The sequence below is a fragment of the Pongo abelii genome, chromosome 6 (assembly GCF_028885655.2).
Source record: "Pongo abelii isolate AG06213 chromosome 6, NHGRI_mPonAbe1-v2.0_pri, whole genome shotgun sequence".
Lineage (NCBI taxonomy): Eukaryota > Metazoa > Chordata > Mammalia > Primates > Hominidae > Pongo > Pongo abelii.
In genome coordinates, this window is record NC_071991.2 from 139401724 (window position 1) to 139418139 (window position 16416).

Genomic DNA, 16416 nt, shown 5'->3' on the forward strand with positions numbered 1-16416 from the left:
GTGATCCACCCGCCTCGGCCTCCCAAAGTGCTGGGATTACAGGTGTGAACCACTGCACCCAGCCCCATGTATCCTAATTTTTATGTAGCTATTATTTGATAATTTGCAGAGTCAACTATGAAAACCTTTTTTTTTCTCCTGTGTTAGGATTCACAGCCCGGTTGAAAAATCTGCCTTCTTCACCCGTGTTTGGAAGCAATGTTGACAATGTTCTTCTCACAGCAGAATATCAGACATCTAATCGTTTCCACTTTAAGGTTGTAATTTGTTTATTTTTTTTTTAAGTTTTTTTGAGAGACTTTTATTCCCTATCCGATGACTGCAGTTACTACAAAATAGAAAATTTTGCTACTGGAGGTATTTTTCTATACTGCTATTATTAATTAGCACCTGTATGTTAAAGACATATACAGAATAGCCTTCCTTTACTGTGATAACTTCCTGAATATGTATTACAGTTTACTAGTGAGTTTGGCTTTCATTCATTTACTCTAGATAACATGTGGAATGTGGTAGGAAGATAAAATGAGGAAGTATCACAGCTTTCAATCCATCTCTGCAAATGTGCTGTGTATGTCTCTACCTAAAGACTAACTTATGCCCAAAGGTGAACCATTTGCATTTGGTAACATAATGAGTACATCTGCCTTAGATATGAGGTCAGTTTGATCAGTGCCTGATTCCAGTATCATAAGTAGGGATATTGGGAAGCTCTGACAAGTTTTTATTTTGGCTTTCCTTCTATTTCTATCTCTGCACAGTTGACCGACCAAAACAATAACAGGTTTGAAGTGCCCCACGAACATGTGCAGTCCTTCAGTGGAAATGCTGCTTCTTCTTTGACCTACCAAGTTGAAATCTCCAGAGAGCCATTTAGCATCAAAGTGACCAGAAGAAGCAACAATCGTGTTTTGTAAGTTTTGGAAACCTATCTAAGGATCAGAGTAGGAAGGTTACAGGGAGGTCTGTAAGCATGAAGAAGGGGGTGTTTCAACAATATTTCTGAAGGTTGTGAGCCCATTATTAGTGACCAGACCCTTTACCTTCTAAAGTATATATTTTTTCTGGCTTTCTTTCTCTTTCTTCTGTTTGCACAATCATTTTTTTCTCTTTATTTTTCCCTTTATTTCCCTCTATCTATAATATATAACCAGCTGTCCACCAGTAAATATTTACTGAACATCTCCTATCGTTAAGTATAGTGTTATGGTCATGTGGTAGGCTGCCTGGTCTGGGAGACTAATGTAAGAAATTTGCACATGGTCCCTTTCTTCAAGGAGTCCTAATCTGTTGTTTTCCATAGAAAAAGTCACAGGAGGGCAAATGGGACTGAATGAATGGGGGCTATTCAGTCACTGAGATATAAAGGATGCTTTTCTAAGCACTTAGGTTCTCTTCACCCCGCTTGCTCATGCATCCTTGTGTTCTCCACCTGTGTCTAGGTTTGACTCGAGCATTGGACCCCTACTGTTTGCTGACCAGTTCTTGCAGCTCTCCACTCGACTGCCTAGCGCTAACGTGTATGGCCTGGGAGAGCATGTGCACCAGCAGTATCGGCATGATATGAATTGGAAGACCTGGCCCATATTTAACAGGGATACAACTCCCAATGGAGTAAGCTTTCAAATGGGCCCCTTTCCACTGAATATCATAGTCTCATTCTTGAAGGTCACCTCTAGTATTACAGTGTAGTGTTTAAGAGTAAGAGTCTAGAGTGAGACTACCTGGCTTTGAATTCTAGTCTTGCTACTCACCAGTTACGTGGTTCTGGGTGTTACTTACCTCTCTGTCTTCAGTTTCTTATCTATAAAATGGAAGTAATACCTCAATGGGGTTGTGGTGAGGATGAAATGAACAGATACATGTAAAGTATCTAGAAGAATGGCTGCCAGAAAGAAGGTGCTCAATAAATGCCAACTCCTTCATATTTTCCTAACCAGATATGGAGAAGATATTATTAATATCTGTACTCTCAACAACAGTTGATTGCAATCTCCATACTTTTAGGTTCACCTTTAATCACTGACTCACCAGGTTTATCATCACAATAGGATAAAGTCTCAGCTAAAACAATCATTTTTTGTATAAAGAATGATTGTGGTAGTGAAAGAATAGACAGAGTTTTGTTGTTATTGTTTTATTTTATTTCCACTTTGACTGCTAAAATTTGAAGTAACATTGTTTTCTGGATTTGGCAATACTCTGTTGTTCAGGGCCTTTCTTTTTCTTTTCTTCTTCTCTCTTTGTTTGAGATGAGGTCTCACTGTCACCCAGGCTGAAGTGCAGTGGCGCAACCATGACTCACTTTAGCCTCAACCTCCCTGGGCTCAGGTGACCCTCCCGCCTCAGTGTCTGGAGTAGCTGAGACTAAAGGTGCGTGTCACCATGCCTGGCTAATTTTTTTTGTATTTTTTTTGTAGAGACTGGGTTTTGCCATGTTGTTCAGGCTGATCTCAAATTCCTGGACTCAAGCGATCCTCTGGCCTCGGTCTCCCATAAGTGCTGGGATTACAAATGTGAGCCACTGTGCCCGGCTGGGCTTTCTTGACTAAGCAGAATTAATGGATGGATGAAAGGAAATTACAGTAATAATTTATTAGTCAACTATATATAATATATATACACACACACACACATACATGTATGTGTATATATATCTATTTAGCCATAGAGTCTAGAAAATATAATAATTTCTTGTTAGACAAAACCGAGGCCCAGCAAAGCCAAATTAATAGCTCAAGGCAAAAGAGTTTGTAAGAACAAGAATGGCCTGAACCCGGGAGGCAGACCTTGCAGTGAGCTGAGATCACGCCACTGCACTCCAGCCTGGGTGACAGAGCGAGACTCCGTCTCAAAAAAAAAAAAAAGTTTGTAAGAACAGAGGAAGAATCTAATCCCTACTCTGTGTAATTTTAAGCCCAGGCTCTGTACTGTACATATGCCTATCAGAAAAGCAGAAAAGCTGTTGAGTCAGAGCAGCTTACCTAGGAATAGTTGGTGACAATTGTTTCATTAAGGAGCCTCAGATCCTTGCTACTCAAAGTGTGTATGTAGCAGGGGAACCACCGTGTGAGAGAGGTGGGCTTTCAGTCCCTTCTTCCATCTATTGAAATAAAATCTGCATTTAGGGCCGGGAGCAGTGGCTCACGCCTGTAATCCCAACACTTTGGGAGGCCGAGGCATGTGGATCATGAGGTCAGGAGTTCAAGATCAACCTGGTGAAACCTCATCTCTACTAAAAATACAAAAAGTTAGCCGGGCATGGCGGCAAGTGCCTGTAGTCCCAGCTGCTTGGCAGGTTGAGGCAGGAGAATGGTGTGAATCTGGGAGGCAGAGCTTGCAGTGAACGGAGATTGAGCCACTGCACTCCAGCCTGGGTGACAGAGTGAGACTCCATCTCAAAAAAAAAAAAAAAAAAATTAGCCAGGCGGTAGTGATGCACACCTGTAATCCTAGCTACTCGGGAGGCTGAGGCAGGAGAATTGCTTGAGCCTGGGAGGTGGAGGTCATGATGAGCCAAGATCACGCCACTGCACTCCAGTCTGGGCAACAGAGTGAGACCCTGTCTGAAAAAAAAAAATCTGCATTTAACTAAAATGCCCATGTAGTTTGTGGATACACCAAATTTTGAGAAACACTTTTCAGGAGCAATAGTTATCAAATGTGACCACATGTTGAAGTTACCTGGGGAAATTAAAAAATAACAGCCATGTCTGCTTCTACCTCCAGGGATTCTGTTTTAATTGGTCTGGGGTGCAGTCTAGGTTGAGAACTCCTGTTCTGGAGTCTCGAAGACAAGCCTAGACTAGAGCTCCATCTAGTTACCTGATTCATATTAAAGCATATTGATGGAGCTTTTGCTGATGAGGTTAAGTCAGGTTAAGACAGGCCTCTTTGAGAGGGCAGTTTTTTTGAATTACATTTTAAAAATTTCTATCCTCTTACCTTCTAAAAAGCATCACAGTGTTCACATTCCTTCTAGATGAATGATCATAGCTGGCTCATTCTGTAAGAAAAGATGAGTTCACTTGGTTAACATCAACTAGATATAGACCCCATCTTTTAAAAATGTGTCTTTGTGACCCTGAATGTCCTGTCAATTAGTTGCATGATTAAGACTGATTTCCTAAACCAACCCCACAGTGCGATGCTGAGACTTCTTAGTTGTAAATTTTGGTTTTTAATTATCTTTCTGCAGAATGGAACTAATTTGTATGGTGCGCAGACATTCTTCTTGTGCCTTGAAGACGCTAGTGGATTGTCCTTTGGGGTGTTTCTGATGAACAGCAATGCCATGGGTAAAGGAACATTCATGGAAAAAACAAGCACAAGAGTGATTTTCAGTCCCTTTCTTATAGCACTGTGATAAAAGGAATGGATCCCTTTAAGAGCGACTGAGCCATAGTATAGAAAGGGCCTTATAGATTCTCTAATTGTGCTATCCCTACTTCATTACCTGTTGATCCATGGTAGCCATGAGTAGGGGATTTTCTCCTAGCTTACAATTTTCCTGTATCTGGTGGCCTCTGTTGGAATATTTTCTATTATCAAGTTAAGGGAGCTAACCCTTCCCTATAATTTACTCTGAGATATTTTCCACCAACGTGTTCTTCTCCATCTTCAGCCTTTTAGTCAGTAGATCCCAGTGGCAATGAATTGCCACAGGGGAAGAGAAGATGTATCAGAATCTCCCAGGATTGATGGTGGGCATAGGGTATTGATCCATACCTCTTCTCAGTTGAGAGTCATTGATTCAATCAGTGCTCCTCAAAGTGTGGTCCCTGAATGGGTCACAGACTGTTTCAGGTCTATAGTAAGATAAGTATAGAAATGGCGAGTAAGCAGTACTGTAGCCTCCAAATGCACACATGAACCTTTTTCTAGTAATTCATTTTCATATTATTTTATGAAAATATCAGCTGGCAGTGAAATGGAAATTAAACAAAATAAAGATCTGATTCTCCACCACAGATATCCGAGAAGCACTCTAAATGATCTAAGATGATTCTAGGACATCTAAGAGATGAATCTAAGATGATTCTAATAGAATCTTAGATGGTCCTAAGGTGCTTAAAATACCAAATAAGCTAAGAATAGACTGAGATAATATAATACAAGGACTGTACAGTTTTAGATAGGTGAAAGGAACCAGAAAATAAGATGAGTCAGACTTAGTGGGAAAGGCCACAAGATCCTAGATACTCTGTATGTGTTGTTCCTATGACCAAAGAGTACATTGCAATATTTCTTGAGGCATTTTATTCCTAGATACAAATCAAGGTAATGACACAACTTTTGAGAATGGTGATTGGCACATAGAGGGGTTTTGAATTTATGATACAATTTCTGACTTTTTTTTTAGTTTGGCTTTTGTTTGATGTGAGATTCACTGAGGATAGTTACCTCCATGTCTAGTTGAATTATATTCTCACAATAATGACGGGGTATGTGGTGGGACATGTTCTGTGGTTGTGAAAATCAGAGAGGAAAAACTTTTCCTCTAACCTCTTAGGGTTAATTCATGGGAGCCTGCAAATTAAACTGGCAAAAAGGTAGATTAGCAATAGAAAAGACAGAATTTATTTACACATGTAATGCACATACACACAGGAGTTCTCAGTGATGAGTAACTCAAAGCAGAGATTAGAACTTGGGGCTTCTATACCATCTTAATTAATAGGTGAAAGGGAAGGGGGAAAGACAGGAGAGAACAAATGACTTTTTGGAAAGATAAATGGGCCCTTAGGAGAGTAGGTGGGAGGATGTGATAGTCTTGTGACACTGTCTATCTGGGAATGGTGCCTGTTGTCTCAGAGAAGATTAGAGGTACTCCTTGGAGCAGATTTATGACAATTGCTTTTTATTGAGTTCTTTTGGGAGGCTCTGATTTTAGCACATCAGGGATTTCAGTAACTTAAATGCCTTCAGTCCAAAATAATTTTTTTATGTCACAGTGGCTTATTCTGGACCCCTTCATAAACCTGGCTGCTTTTTCCCCAGAACGTGGGGCCTGGCACAAGACACTAAGACACTCCAGTCAGTATTATTAAAATCTGTCACAGAAAAAATGCCTTGGCGGCCATGTGCTGTGAGGGTGGACTTGGATGGTCAGGGTTTTCCCTTGGTATTCAAAATGTGAGGCACTAGGGTCACTTTGTTAATGTTCACATGGTTAGTGATCCTGTGTTATTTTAAAACTTGATAGTTACTATTTAAGAATCAATTCTGATTTTTATTTTCTTCATTTTTAACTTTTCAAGAGGTTGTCCTTCAGCCTGCGCCAGCGATCACTTACCGCACCATTGGGGGCATTCTCGACTTCTATGTGTTCTTGGGAAACACTCCAGAGCAAGTTGTTCAAGAATATCTAGAGGTAAACTTAGGATGTCAAGATTATGACTCAGGAAATCCTAAACAGCAAATATTTTAAAAAAGTAAAATTCATGCGCTAGTGTGACCCACAAAATCTGCTGTTACAAATTTGAGCTATTAAAGAACAGATTTCATATATGCAATGGAAACTTGCTGTATAACACTTTTATGTTATAAGAAAGTGAGAGAATATAAAGATGCCCCAAACATGGCCCTACCCTCAAACATTTATGAAGGGGCTGGAAAAATAGACTAACATTCTAACATTAATGAATCAGTGCATTGGGAAATGGACTATGTTTGGTGCTCTGAAAGCAATGCTTCGAAAAATTTTTATTAAAAACAGAGCATTTGGTAATTTTTACTTCACATATTTCTTTCAGCTTATTGGGCGGCCAGCCCTTCCCTCCTACTGGGCGCTTGGATTTCACCTCAGTCGTTACGAATATGGAACCTTAGACAACATGAGGGAAGTCGTGGAGAGAAATCGCGCAGCACAGCTCCCTTATGTAAGCAAGGTTTTCAACGGTTCTCCAAAAGTAAAGAAATTCCCTTGAAGAAAAAGAACAACTGTTTATATTTTCTCTCTCTGAGTTTAATTGATTTATTTATTTGGTAATGAAAGGAGTTTTAGATACTCAGAATACTAGACATTTTTTTTGTTGGACCAATTATTTTTTCAAGGAACCATTGTTCTTTATAGTATGAAATAGACTGGGAGGCCATAATTATGTGTTGGGAGGCAATCTGTTTTTGTCTCTATTTTTCTTATCATGTATTTTATTAGTAAACTTTTTTTGTGCTTACTGTATCAACTACATTTTACAGGTGTTTTCATTTGAGTTTTCAAGGCATTTGTCTCTTTAGCTTGAATTGTAGCATTTTAATGCCTCTCAGTATGGATTTTCTTGCCTTACACATGTTCTTGGTTTGTTTTGACTCAAAAGTGTCATGGCAGGGACTTACCATAAAAGTTCTATCATATTTTTAGAAATTCCTCTAAGATTCTGGCATAAGATTTCATGTCTAAATTCTTAGGTTCTTAGGTTTAGTGTCAGGTCATGAATGGTGCAGATCCCCAGGCTCCCTACCTATGTTTTAACAGATATTTCAAAGAGGAATTGAGGAAGTGGAGTAGTACTAGACTCCATGAATTTAGTTCAAAATAATTATGTTACTGGAACAACCATGAGCCATCTGGGTTAGCATCATTTTTTTTCACAGATAGTAAATTGAGGCTGTCAGGGGAAATACTATGACCAAGACCACATAGATAATTGATGACAGAACAAGTACTGCATGACTACATTGATGTGAAAAATAATGCAAGTTTAGGTCCATGTGTTTTTACATTGATATTTTGATTACTATTAAATTAGGAATAAGCAAAATTTGCCTTTCTCTTTAGAGTGGTCATTTTGCAATTGAAGCTGAGCTTCAGTAGACATTTTGTAATTTGGCGGAAAGATAGTCCATAAATATGAAGTGTAAAAGAAAGTGCTTAATGGAATTGAGATTCAAAAAGCCTAGGAACACTGAGGAGATGGGGGAAGCAGAAAGTCAGGGCAGATAAAGACATTTGGGTGGATGAATGCACTCTCAGTTTGGCTGTGGGTCCCACTACTCATTCTCCAGCATGACGTGTCTTTATACATGTGGGGGTGGGTTGGAGGAGGGATAACAGAAAAAGTGGTAAAAGCAGGATTGAGCCAAAGGACAATTAACACAGCCACCATAATAATGAGTGCTACAACATGGTGAACTCTCATGGCAGGCAGTGGGCTAGGTGCCTTCTTTAGTTATCTCAGCAACTCCATTTTACTATTAGAACTCCATTGGCTGGGCGCGGTGGCTCACGCTTGTAATCCCAGCACTTGGGAAGCCGAGGCAGGTGGATCACAAGGTCAGGAGTTCGAGACCAGCCTGGCCAACACAGTGAAACCCCGTCTCTACTAAAAATACAACAACAAAAAATTAGCTGGGTGTGGTGGCAGGTGCCTGTAATTCCAGCTGTTCGGGAAGCTGAGACACGAGAATCACTTGAACCTAGGAGGTGGAGGTTGCAGTGAGCCAAGATCGTGCCACTGTACTCCAGCCTGGGCAACAGAGCTAGACTCAGTCTTGAGGGGGGGAAAAAAAAAACAACTCCATTTAAGATTAGAAATCCCATTTAATATTAGAAAACTAGGGGAACTAGTTTTCAAGCCCAGATCTCTAATATCATAGTGGCCATCTCTTTTTTTATGCCATTTTTCTTACATATAGATACATATTTCCTTTTTAAGTGATCCAGGAAATGAAAGAATTGGACTATTACTGCTGCCTAGTGGTGTGAGATGTGAGAGGGAGTGTTTAGACAGGGAATTGAACACTATTACCTGAGTTCAGTATACATGTCAAAATCTGTCACATTTAAGTGAACGAAAGGATATAGTATGGACATGTAATAAAATATTTTTGTACTTTGAATGGCTAACTTTGAATGTACCTATGATATTGGGTACTATTGGGAGTGAAATTTAACAAGAGATGCAAAGGGAAAAGCTCAGTAGTCTCTAGAATAATCCTCTTCTCTCCCCTACTCTATTCCATTGGAGACAAACCTAGGTTGTAGAGAAGGGTACATTTTATTCTGGGCTTCACTATGTTTATACAGGTAAAATTGGGATAGCATAAACAACAAAGATGTGGGGTAGAAGCGAAGTAACAAAATAAAACATGGGGTAGTAAAATGAGGGAGATGTGGGAGAGAGACAGTCTCTTCCCTTCTTTATCTTGTGAATAGGGTGAAATTTAGATCATTTCTTAGGTGGATATGTCTGATTTTCTTAGCAGTTTGTCATAATTGGTGTTGTTTGCTTGATTGCTTTTTAATGCCAGAGTGCCAGGCAAGGACTGGATGATGCAGTTAACCTGATGGCAGGGAGGGGGCCAAGCCCTAGGGAACCAACCAGTCGTGTGTTTTTGAAATCACCATTGGAAAAGAAGTACTCAGATGCCAGGAAATGATTAAGAACTCTATTTAGAGCCCAGAACAGAGTTGTTGTTTATCCTGAATAATAACAGTGAAAATTTGATATCATTTTACCATGGAAATTCCTAGGCGCTAATTGTGGACTTTGTATATTCTTTCAGGATGTTCAGCATGCTGATATTGATTATATGGATGAGAGAAGGGACTTCACTTACGATCCAGTGGATTTTAAAGGCTTCCCTGAATTTGTCAACGAGTTACACAATAATGGACAGAAGCTTGTCATCATTGTGGTATGTACTGCCCTCTTTCCCCCAAATTAGGTATTTGCTCCTCCGTATCATACACCCATCTCCCCTGCTTTCTCCCCCAGTTCGCAGTCTCCTTTCAGTGCCTCCAGTTTCCAGCTAGTTTGTTCATTGTATTCTTCCTCTTTTTAGGATCCAGCCATCTCCAACAACTCTTCCTCAAGTAAACCCTATGGCCCATATGACAGGGGTTCAGATATGAAGATATGGGTGAATAGTTCGGGTGGAGTGACTCCACTCATTGGGGAGGTAACTTAATGGGAAGGCTGGAGGCTGGTGGAGGGGCTGCATAGGGGTGTGTGAATGTGTGTGTGTGTGTGCATCTAATTGTTTTATTGTACGTTTTCAGTATATTTATATATACTGGGGATAAATTCTCCTCTGCCCTTTCATGCCCAAGTGCAAGCCGGCCATCATAGCTTTTTGATTCCCTTCATAGCCAAGTAAGTCCCTTTAAACAACAGCTCACACCCTGAGTGTCCACTTTATTACCTCCCACACACTCTGCAGCTGACTGTGGTCTCCTTTCTTCCCCCATCACTTCCCTGACACTGCTCTGGCAAAAAGCACCCTTTACTTTCTCATTGGTAAGTCCAGCGGAACTGTTTCATACCTCTTCTTACTCAATTTTCCTGCAGTATTTGACAAGTGTACCCACTTTTTTCTCAATTGTTTTTTGTCCTTGTTTTTTCAGGAAGGTGTTATCTGCTTGTTCACTTCTAAGGCCTCTGATGACCTTTTCAGAGTATAGTGTCTGGGGGAAATTGGATAGGAAAGAAAGAGAGAAAAGTAAATGATGTTAAAATCCACAGCTTATAGTGGACTAGCTGAAATTTACACAATGCTCTTCCCCCATTTACTATTCCCAGAATTAAGAACAAAGAAGTGTAGAGAGTTAAAGATGACTAAGTTAGACAATGCCTTTATCCACGAATTTATTCATTAAGGACTTAAACATTTTTTGAAATGCGTTTTTCTTCAAATGACCCTGGCATTTATTTTAAGTATTCTGAGCACTGCACCTTCTTAACTAAAAAGGATGTGTTCCTGGGTACCTCGGTTGCTGTGATCATATTAGGAATTTCTTTGCAAAGTACTTTACTTTATTCTATATTTGTTTAATTTACTCTTATCAGTGTTTTTCTTTTTCTCCTGAAGGTCTGGCCTGGACAAACTGTGTTTCCTGATTATACCAATCCCAACTGTGCTGTTTGGTGGACAAAGGAATTTGAGCTTTTTCACAATCAAGTGGAGTTTGATGGAATCTGGATTGTGAGTTGTTTACACTTGGATTATTAGGTGACAAATATTCAGATTGTGCATATCTGTATCTGTATCTTTGAGTCACGGAGCATAGGGAGAAGAGGAGGAGAAGAAAGGAAGTTTAACAATCATTCTCAATATTCACTATCTTACTATTTAAATAATCTTGCTAAAACACATAGCTTAGAATAAAAATCAAAATGTTAGAGCTGAAAGGAAACTCAGAATTTTTTTTCCCAAGTCTAGCTCTTTTTTTTTTTTTTTTTTTTTTTACAAAGGAATGAGCTGAAGTCAGAATAAGTCATGTACTCCTTACATTGTTGCAAAGTATACACATTGTTCAATTGCTAGTTGAAGACTCTTCCTTTTGGACATGTTGAACAAATTGATCAGAGCCAAAGTACTCAGGTGCATGAACAAACTATGCCTGTGGTAAAGAAAAATGTCTCATATGATGTCAGATGAAAGAAGTAACCTAGCTGAGGGTTAGCAAAATTTAGGGAGCTCCAGAGTTGAAATTTTCTTTTTCTAAGAGAACTGTAGAAAATTCAAACAATACAGAGAGTTAAAAAGATAAAAGCAAAAATCCTCTTAAATTATAGCAACCAAAGACATTTATTATCAATATGTTGGAATGCATCTTTCTAGACCTTTATGTGCTCTGTCTCTCCTTTTCTCTCCATATATATGTTTATATGTATTTACATGTGTATGTATTTACAGTTACATTTCGATATATGGAAAAATGTATAAGTTGAAACACGTCATCATATAAATTGAAACTTTTTTCACTTGATATGTTTGGGAATTGTTCATTTTTAGCGATTATAGACATAGTATTTGAAGAGAGGTTAAGAACCTTCTTCATGAAGCCATCAGTAGGTAGACAAGACAAGAATACCTACTCTATTCCATTTATATAAATACCCCTTTAAAATAGCTGGAATAATTTATCTGATTAATTAAAAAAAGACACCATCACTACATCATAAGATAACATGTTACTTTTTCGTAATAGTTTTTGCTCTTTGTCTTGTAGGATATGAATGAAGTCTCCAACTTTGTTGATGGTTCGGTCTCAGGATGTTCCACAAACAACCTAAATAATCCCCCATTCACTCCCAGTAAGTCTTGGTGGTCAGCAGATTAAAGTAGCCGTATGTATTTCATATTATAAATTCTTAAGGACAGATCTGAAAAATCTGGCAAGGGAATTTGTTCATAAGTGTGCATAGAAAAAGAAATATGTGAGTAATATATAAGGAAAACTAGGAAGGAAAATAAAAACACGCTATGCTTTCCTAAAAGATGCACAAATTCAAAAGGGGCAATCTAGTACTTCTACTTATAGTCAAAGCTATTTCTAGGGAAGAGCTAGAGGGGATAAAGTGTAGAGGCCAGAGGCTAGTGGTAAGTTTATGTCATTCTCAGGTATGCACCCACAGGCCAGGGTTTACCAGAGAGACACCAGGTAACCAGCCTTGGTCGTCAGGTGAGGGTTATGTCTGATGTGTCCACAGTGTGAAGAACTGAGTTACAGGATGAAAAGACAGAACTCATGACCTGGGAGGTCAAAGTCAGTGAACGCGATGATACTCAGCTTTGATTGAACTTTGGACAACACTATCTCTCAGGGTGTGGCCTTGGCATCATAGCATCGGCCATAGTTTGAAGAATGCCAGAGGTTCAAGGACAAATTATATCTTTATTGAGAAAGGAAAAAACTGCTAAGATGATAATAACTTATGAAGGCTTCAATATGGTGAGAAGAGAGGAAATTGGGGCAGGAAGGTTAGAATCAAATGCTGAGGGACTTGGATGAGAGGCTAAACAGTTCATATTTTATTCTTTTGGTGTTAGAAGCTACTTATCTTTTAGTAATAGAGAAGCATGGTAGTCAGATGGTTTTGGAAATATGAACCTGGCATTAATATATAGTGTGAACTAGAAATAGATACATAGGAGGTAAATAAGACATGACGAAGCTACTGCAATAGTTAAGATCCACAGATAATGTGGATCTCAACCAGAGCGGTGCAATGGGAGCAGAGAGGAATAGATGAATACAGGAGAGATTGGAAATCATTCTCTACAATATATGATCAGGGGAGAGAAGGAGTCAGAAATTAATTTATACTTTCATTCAGTATTTCTATTCTTGGACCACTTAACTTAGCTGAGTTTGGAGAATTCAGATTGAACCTCAGGCCTGAATGAATCTTCTTACTTCCAAGTGTCTGCCTCTAATCACATGAGAGCTCCAGTGGGAGGATGTGTGTGGGTCAGCAGACTTCATTTATATATCAGAGAAACTACTCCAAGTGGATAGCATTCTAATAGTAAGGGAGCAGTGTGACTGTTTACAGGATGCCCACAAAAGTGCCTGCCCAGCGGGCTGTCATTTCGGATTGTGTGATAGTCAAGGAGCAGGAAATGTGCAACTTAGGCTCTCACTGATCCTGCTTTTGTTTCAGGAATCCTGGATGGGTACCTGTTCTGCAAGACTCTCTGTATGGATGCAGTGCAGCACTGGGGCAAGCAGTATGACGTTCACAATCTGTATGGCTACTCCATGGCGGTCGCCACAGCAGAGTAAGGCCACTATGGCTATGACCTGCTAATTATTGAATATAAAGAATATATATACGTTTTTAATTCTTGGAGATTATGGGGCCAATGCATAAAATTTCTTAAGACAAAACAAGCAAAACAAAACATTTACTGATACAGAATGCTCCCAACAGGGACTCTAATTGTACTGAAAGAGAGTTGGAAGAGAATGGGTTATTCACTTTTAATGTCTTTGGTATTGTTGCTGTATCCCCTTGGCTGAGACAAGCTAAGATCCCACATTGACTCCTTAAATCTCTCTCCCTTGCTAGAGCTGCCAAGACTGTGTTCCCTAATAAGAGAAGCTTCATTCTGACCCGTTCTACCTTTGCGGGCTCTGGCAAGTTTGCAGCACATTGGTTAGGAGACAACACTGCCACCTGGGACGACCTGAGATGGTCCATCCCTGGCGTGCTTGAGTTCAACCTTTTCGGCATCCCAATGGTGAGTTGCTACCTCAAGCTCTCTTATAAACCTGAATTCCCAGGCAACCTCATTCTAGAAAGTTTTCAAACCACAAAGCTCCCCTCTCCTGCCTGCCATGGCTGGGGATTTAATGTCTTGAGAGCATGTGCTTCATGCACATCAGCAGGGCTTTGATACCATGACATTCTTTCCTGTACTGCCTTATGAAGACAGAAGGTGCAACTTTGATATGTGCTGGAATTTATCTTTCTATTAAAGTATAACATACTTTATACAGAAAAGTGTATGTATCCTTAAGAATACAGCTGATGAATTTCACCACCTGAACACATCTGTGTATCTAGTACCAAGATGAAGAACTATAACATTGCCAGCACCCTACAGGCTTTGGCATTTTTTAGTTAAATCCAACATATTTATGAATTGAGCTCCTAGAGTGTTCAAGGTCTTGAGCAGAGTAGGCATGGTGAGAGGGAAGGAAAGCATAAATATAGTAAAGATGTACCTTCTCTTTGCCCCAAGGATTTACAGTTTAGTAAGAGGAGACATATGTGTAAACAAATAAGTGTGACAAACTAGGGTAAAAAGACCAACAGGGACATATGAGTTAAATGTTTTGGGAGATCTTGAGAGAGGGATCTTGAGAAAGGGATTTATCTGACAAAATTATGAGGGACAAAAGGAATCAAGGCAGGGAGTCAAGGACACTTCATGGAGAAGATGACATTTGAGATTAACCTTGAAAAGTGAGTATTTTTTCATCTGACTAATGAGGGCGGAAGTTCATTTTAACACTGAGAAATAAAAATGAGCACAAACTGTATAAGGGGGATTATTTGATGTATCTATAAGGATTGGTGTGTGGGACTGGAATGAGAAATGATGCTAAAAAGATGGGTTGGAACCAGGTTTTAAAGCTCTAAAAGGTTGAACAGCAAGGAAGTCCTGGAGATTTTTTAATAGGTGAGTGACATGGTCAGAGTTAGGCTTTAGAAAAATAATGCTGATAGTGGTGAGGTTAAAATAATAATATCAACAGTATTACTAGGTACTATGCATCTGAAAGCTTTTGTATGTAAAGTGTATTACTTTTATTACCTCACTCATTTACTAAATACTTGTGTAGTAATTTAGTACTCACAGACAAAATGAGGAAATTGAGGCACAGAAGGGTTAAGTAACTTACTCAAAGTCATCCAGCATTCAATAGTGGACACCGGCTATGACCGAATTTTGACCACCCTCCTAGCCTTCTCGGTAGGAGGTTTAAGCAAGGTTCAGTTGGGAGGTCCCTGGTGGAAAGCAAAGGAGTGTGGTTAGAAGGAAGTGAGGTATACGTGTTGTCTGTGTGTCCTTCCAGGTGGGTGCTGACATATGTGGCTTTGCCTTGGATGCCCCTGAGGAGCTCTGTAGGCGGTGGATGCAGTTGGGTGCATTTTATCCATTTTCTAGAAATCATAATGGCCAAGGCTACAAGGTAAGGCTCCTAGGAAATAGAGTCAGAATAAATTTGGCATACATCAGGACTAGATCTGTCTGCATCCTTGCGAAGAGATCTGCTGAACCAACCTCTTACCTGGTCTTCACTTACTCTAATTTGCACCATCATGTGCAATCTCATCGAAATGCCCAACGGCCTCAGCCTGTTATTTACTGCCGCATTCAAGGAAATAGTGTGTCTGTAAAGGCCTTTCATCAGACTTCTGTACGCTTTATCTACACTGTTTGCTTTTAAATAAGAAGCAAACAAGGAAATACTTCAAAATTATTTAAATTGCAGCTTCCCAAGAGAGGAATCTTAAAAAATGAGGGAGGCAGGGTGAATCGAAAACCCAAGCAGAGACACTTATTTGGTACTGCTCAGAAGCGAGGTTTGCAACGTTGGCCTCTGTCATTCAGGAGGGAAATTCTTGGTTGTAATGAATGAGGTCTGGAATTCTGCAGGTGCTTCTGCTGTCCTGCAGCCAAACCACAACTGCAAACTCCTATTTCCTTCCAGGACCAGGATCCTGCCTCCTTTGGAGCTGACTCCGTGCTGTTGAATTCCTCCAGGCACTACCTTAACATCCGCTATACTCTATTGCCCTACCTATACACCCTCTTCTTCCGTGCTCACAGCCGAGGGGACACGGTGGCCAGGCCCCTTTTGCATGAGTAAGTTCACCTAACCTCCTCAAATTTTATTAATGCATCTGGAATGACATTGATTATATCATCAAATATCAGAGTGAAAACTGAAACAATTCAGGCGGTTATTCATATCTATCTATATCTATATCTATATCTATATCTATATCTGTAATCTAGCTATCTATATTCATTAATCTATCTATCCATCTAACTGGAATACCTAGTTGGTATTTGTAAGCATTGCCTCTTCCCTTTTGGTGAGAGAATTAGACTAAAAGTCATGGGACTACAGGTCTTTTCTTTGTTCTGCCATTCACTAACTCTATATCTTAG

General features: G+C 39.6%; 1 protein-coding gene across 7 annotated transcripts in view; it reads left to right on the forward strand.

Annotated features, from left to right (window-relative positions):
• MGAM (maltase-glucoamylase) overlaps positions 1-16416 on the forward strand; it is a 185486-nt gene that overhangs the window by 73591 nt on the left and 95479 nt on the right. For 6 of the 7 annotated variants that reach the window (XM_054559911.2, XM_054559916.2, XM_054559912.2 and 3 more), the window contains 14 exons: positions 148-257; positions 762-913; positions 1443-1614; positions 4199-4298; positions 6261-6373; positions 6756-6881; positions 9508-9639; positions 9787-9903; positions 10813-10926; positions 11957-12041; positions 13392-13509; positions 13800-13971; positions 15314-15430; positions 15953-16107. In XM_054559911.2, the coding sequence (XP_054415886.1) occupies positions 148-257; positions 762-913; positions 1443-1614; positions 4199-4298; positions 6261-6373; positions 6756-6881; positions 9508-9639; positions 9787-9903; positions 10813-10926; positions 11957-12041; positions 13392-13509; positions 13800-13971; positions 15314-15430; positions 15953-16107 (1783 nt within the window). The remainder of the gene's footprint in view (positions 1-147; positions 258-761; positions 914-1442; positions 1615-4198; positions 4299-6260; positions 6374-6755; positions 6882-9507; positions 9640-9786; positions 9904-10812; positions 10927-11956; positions 12042-13391; positions 13510-13799; positions 13972-15313; positions 15431-15952; positions 16108-16416) is intronic. The other variant, XM_054559915.1, reaches the window with a different exon arrangement.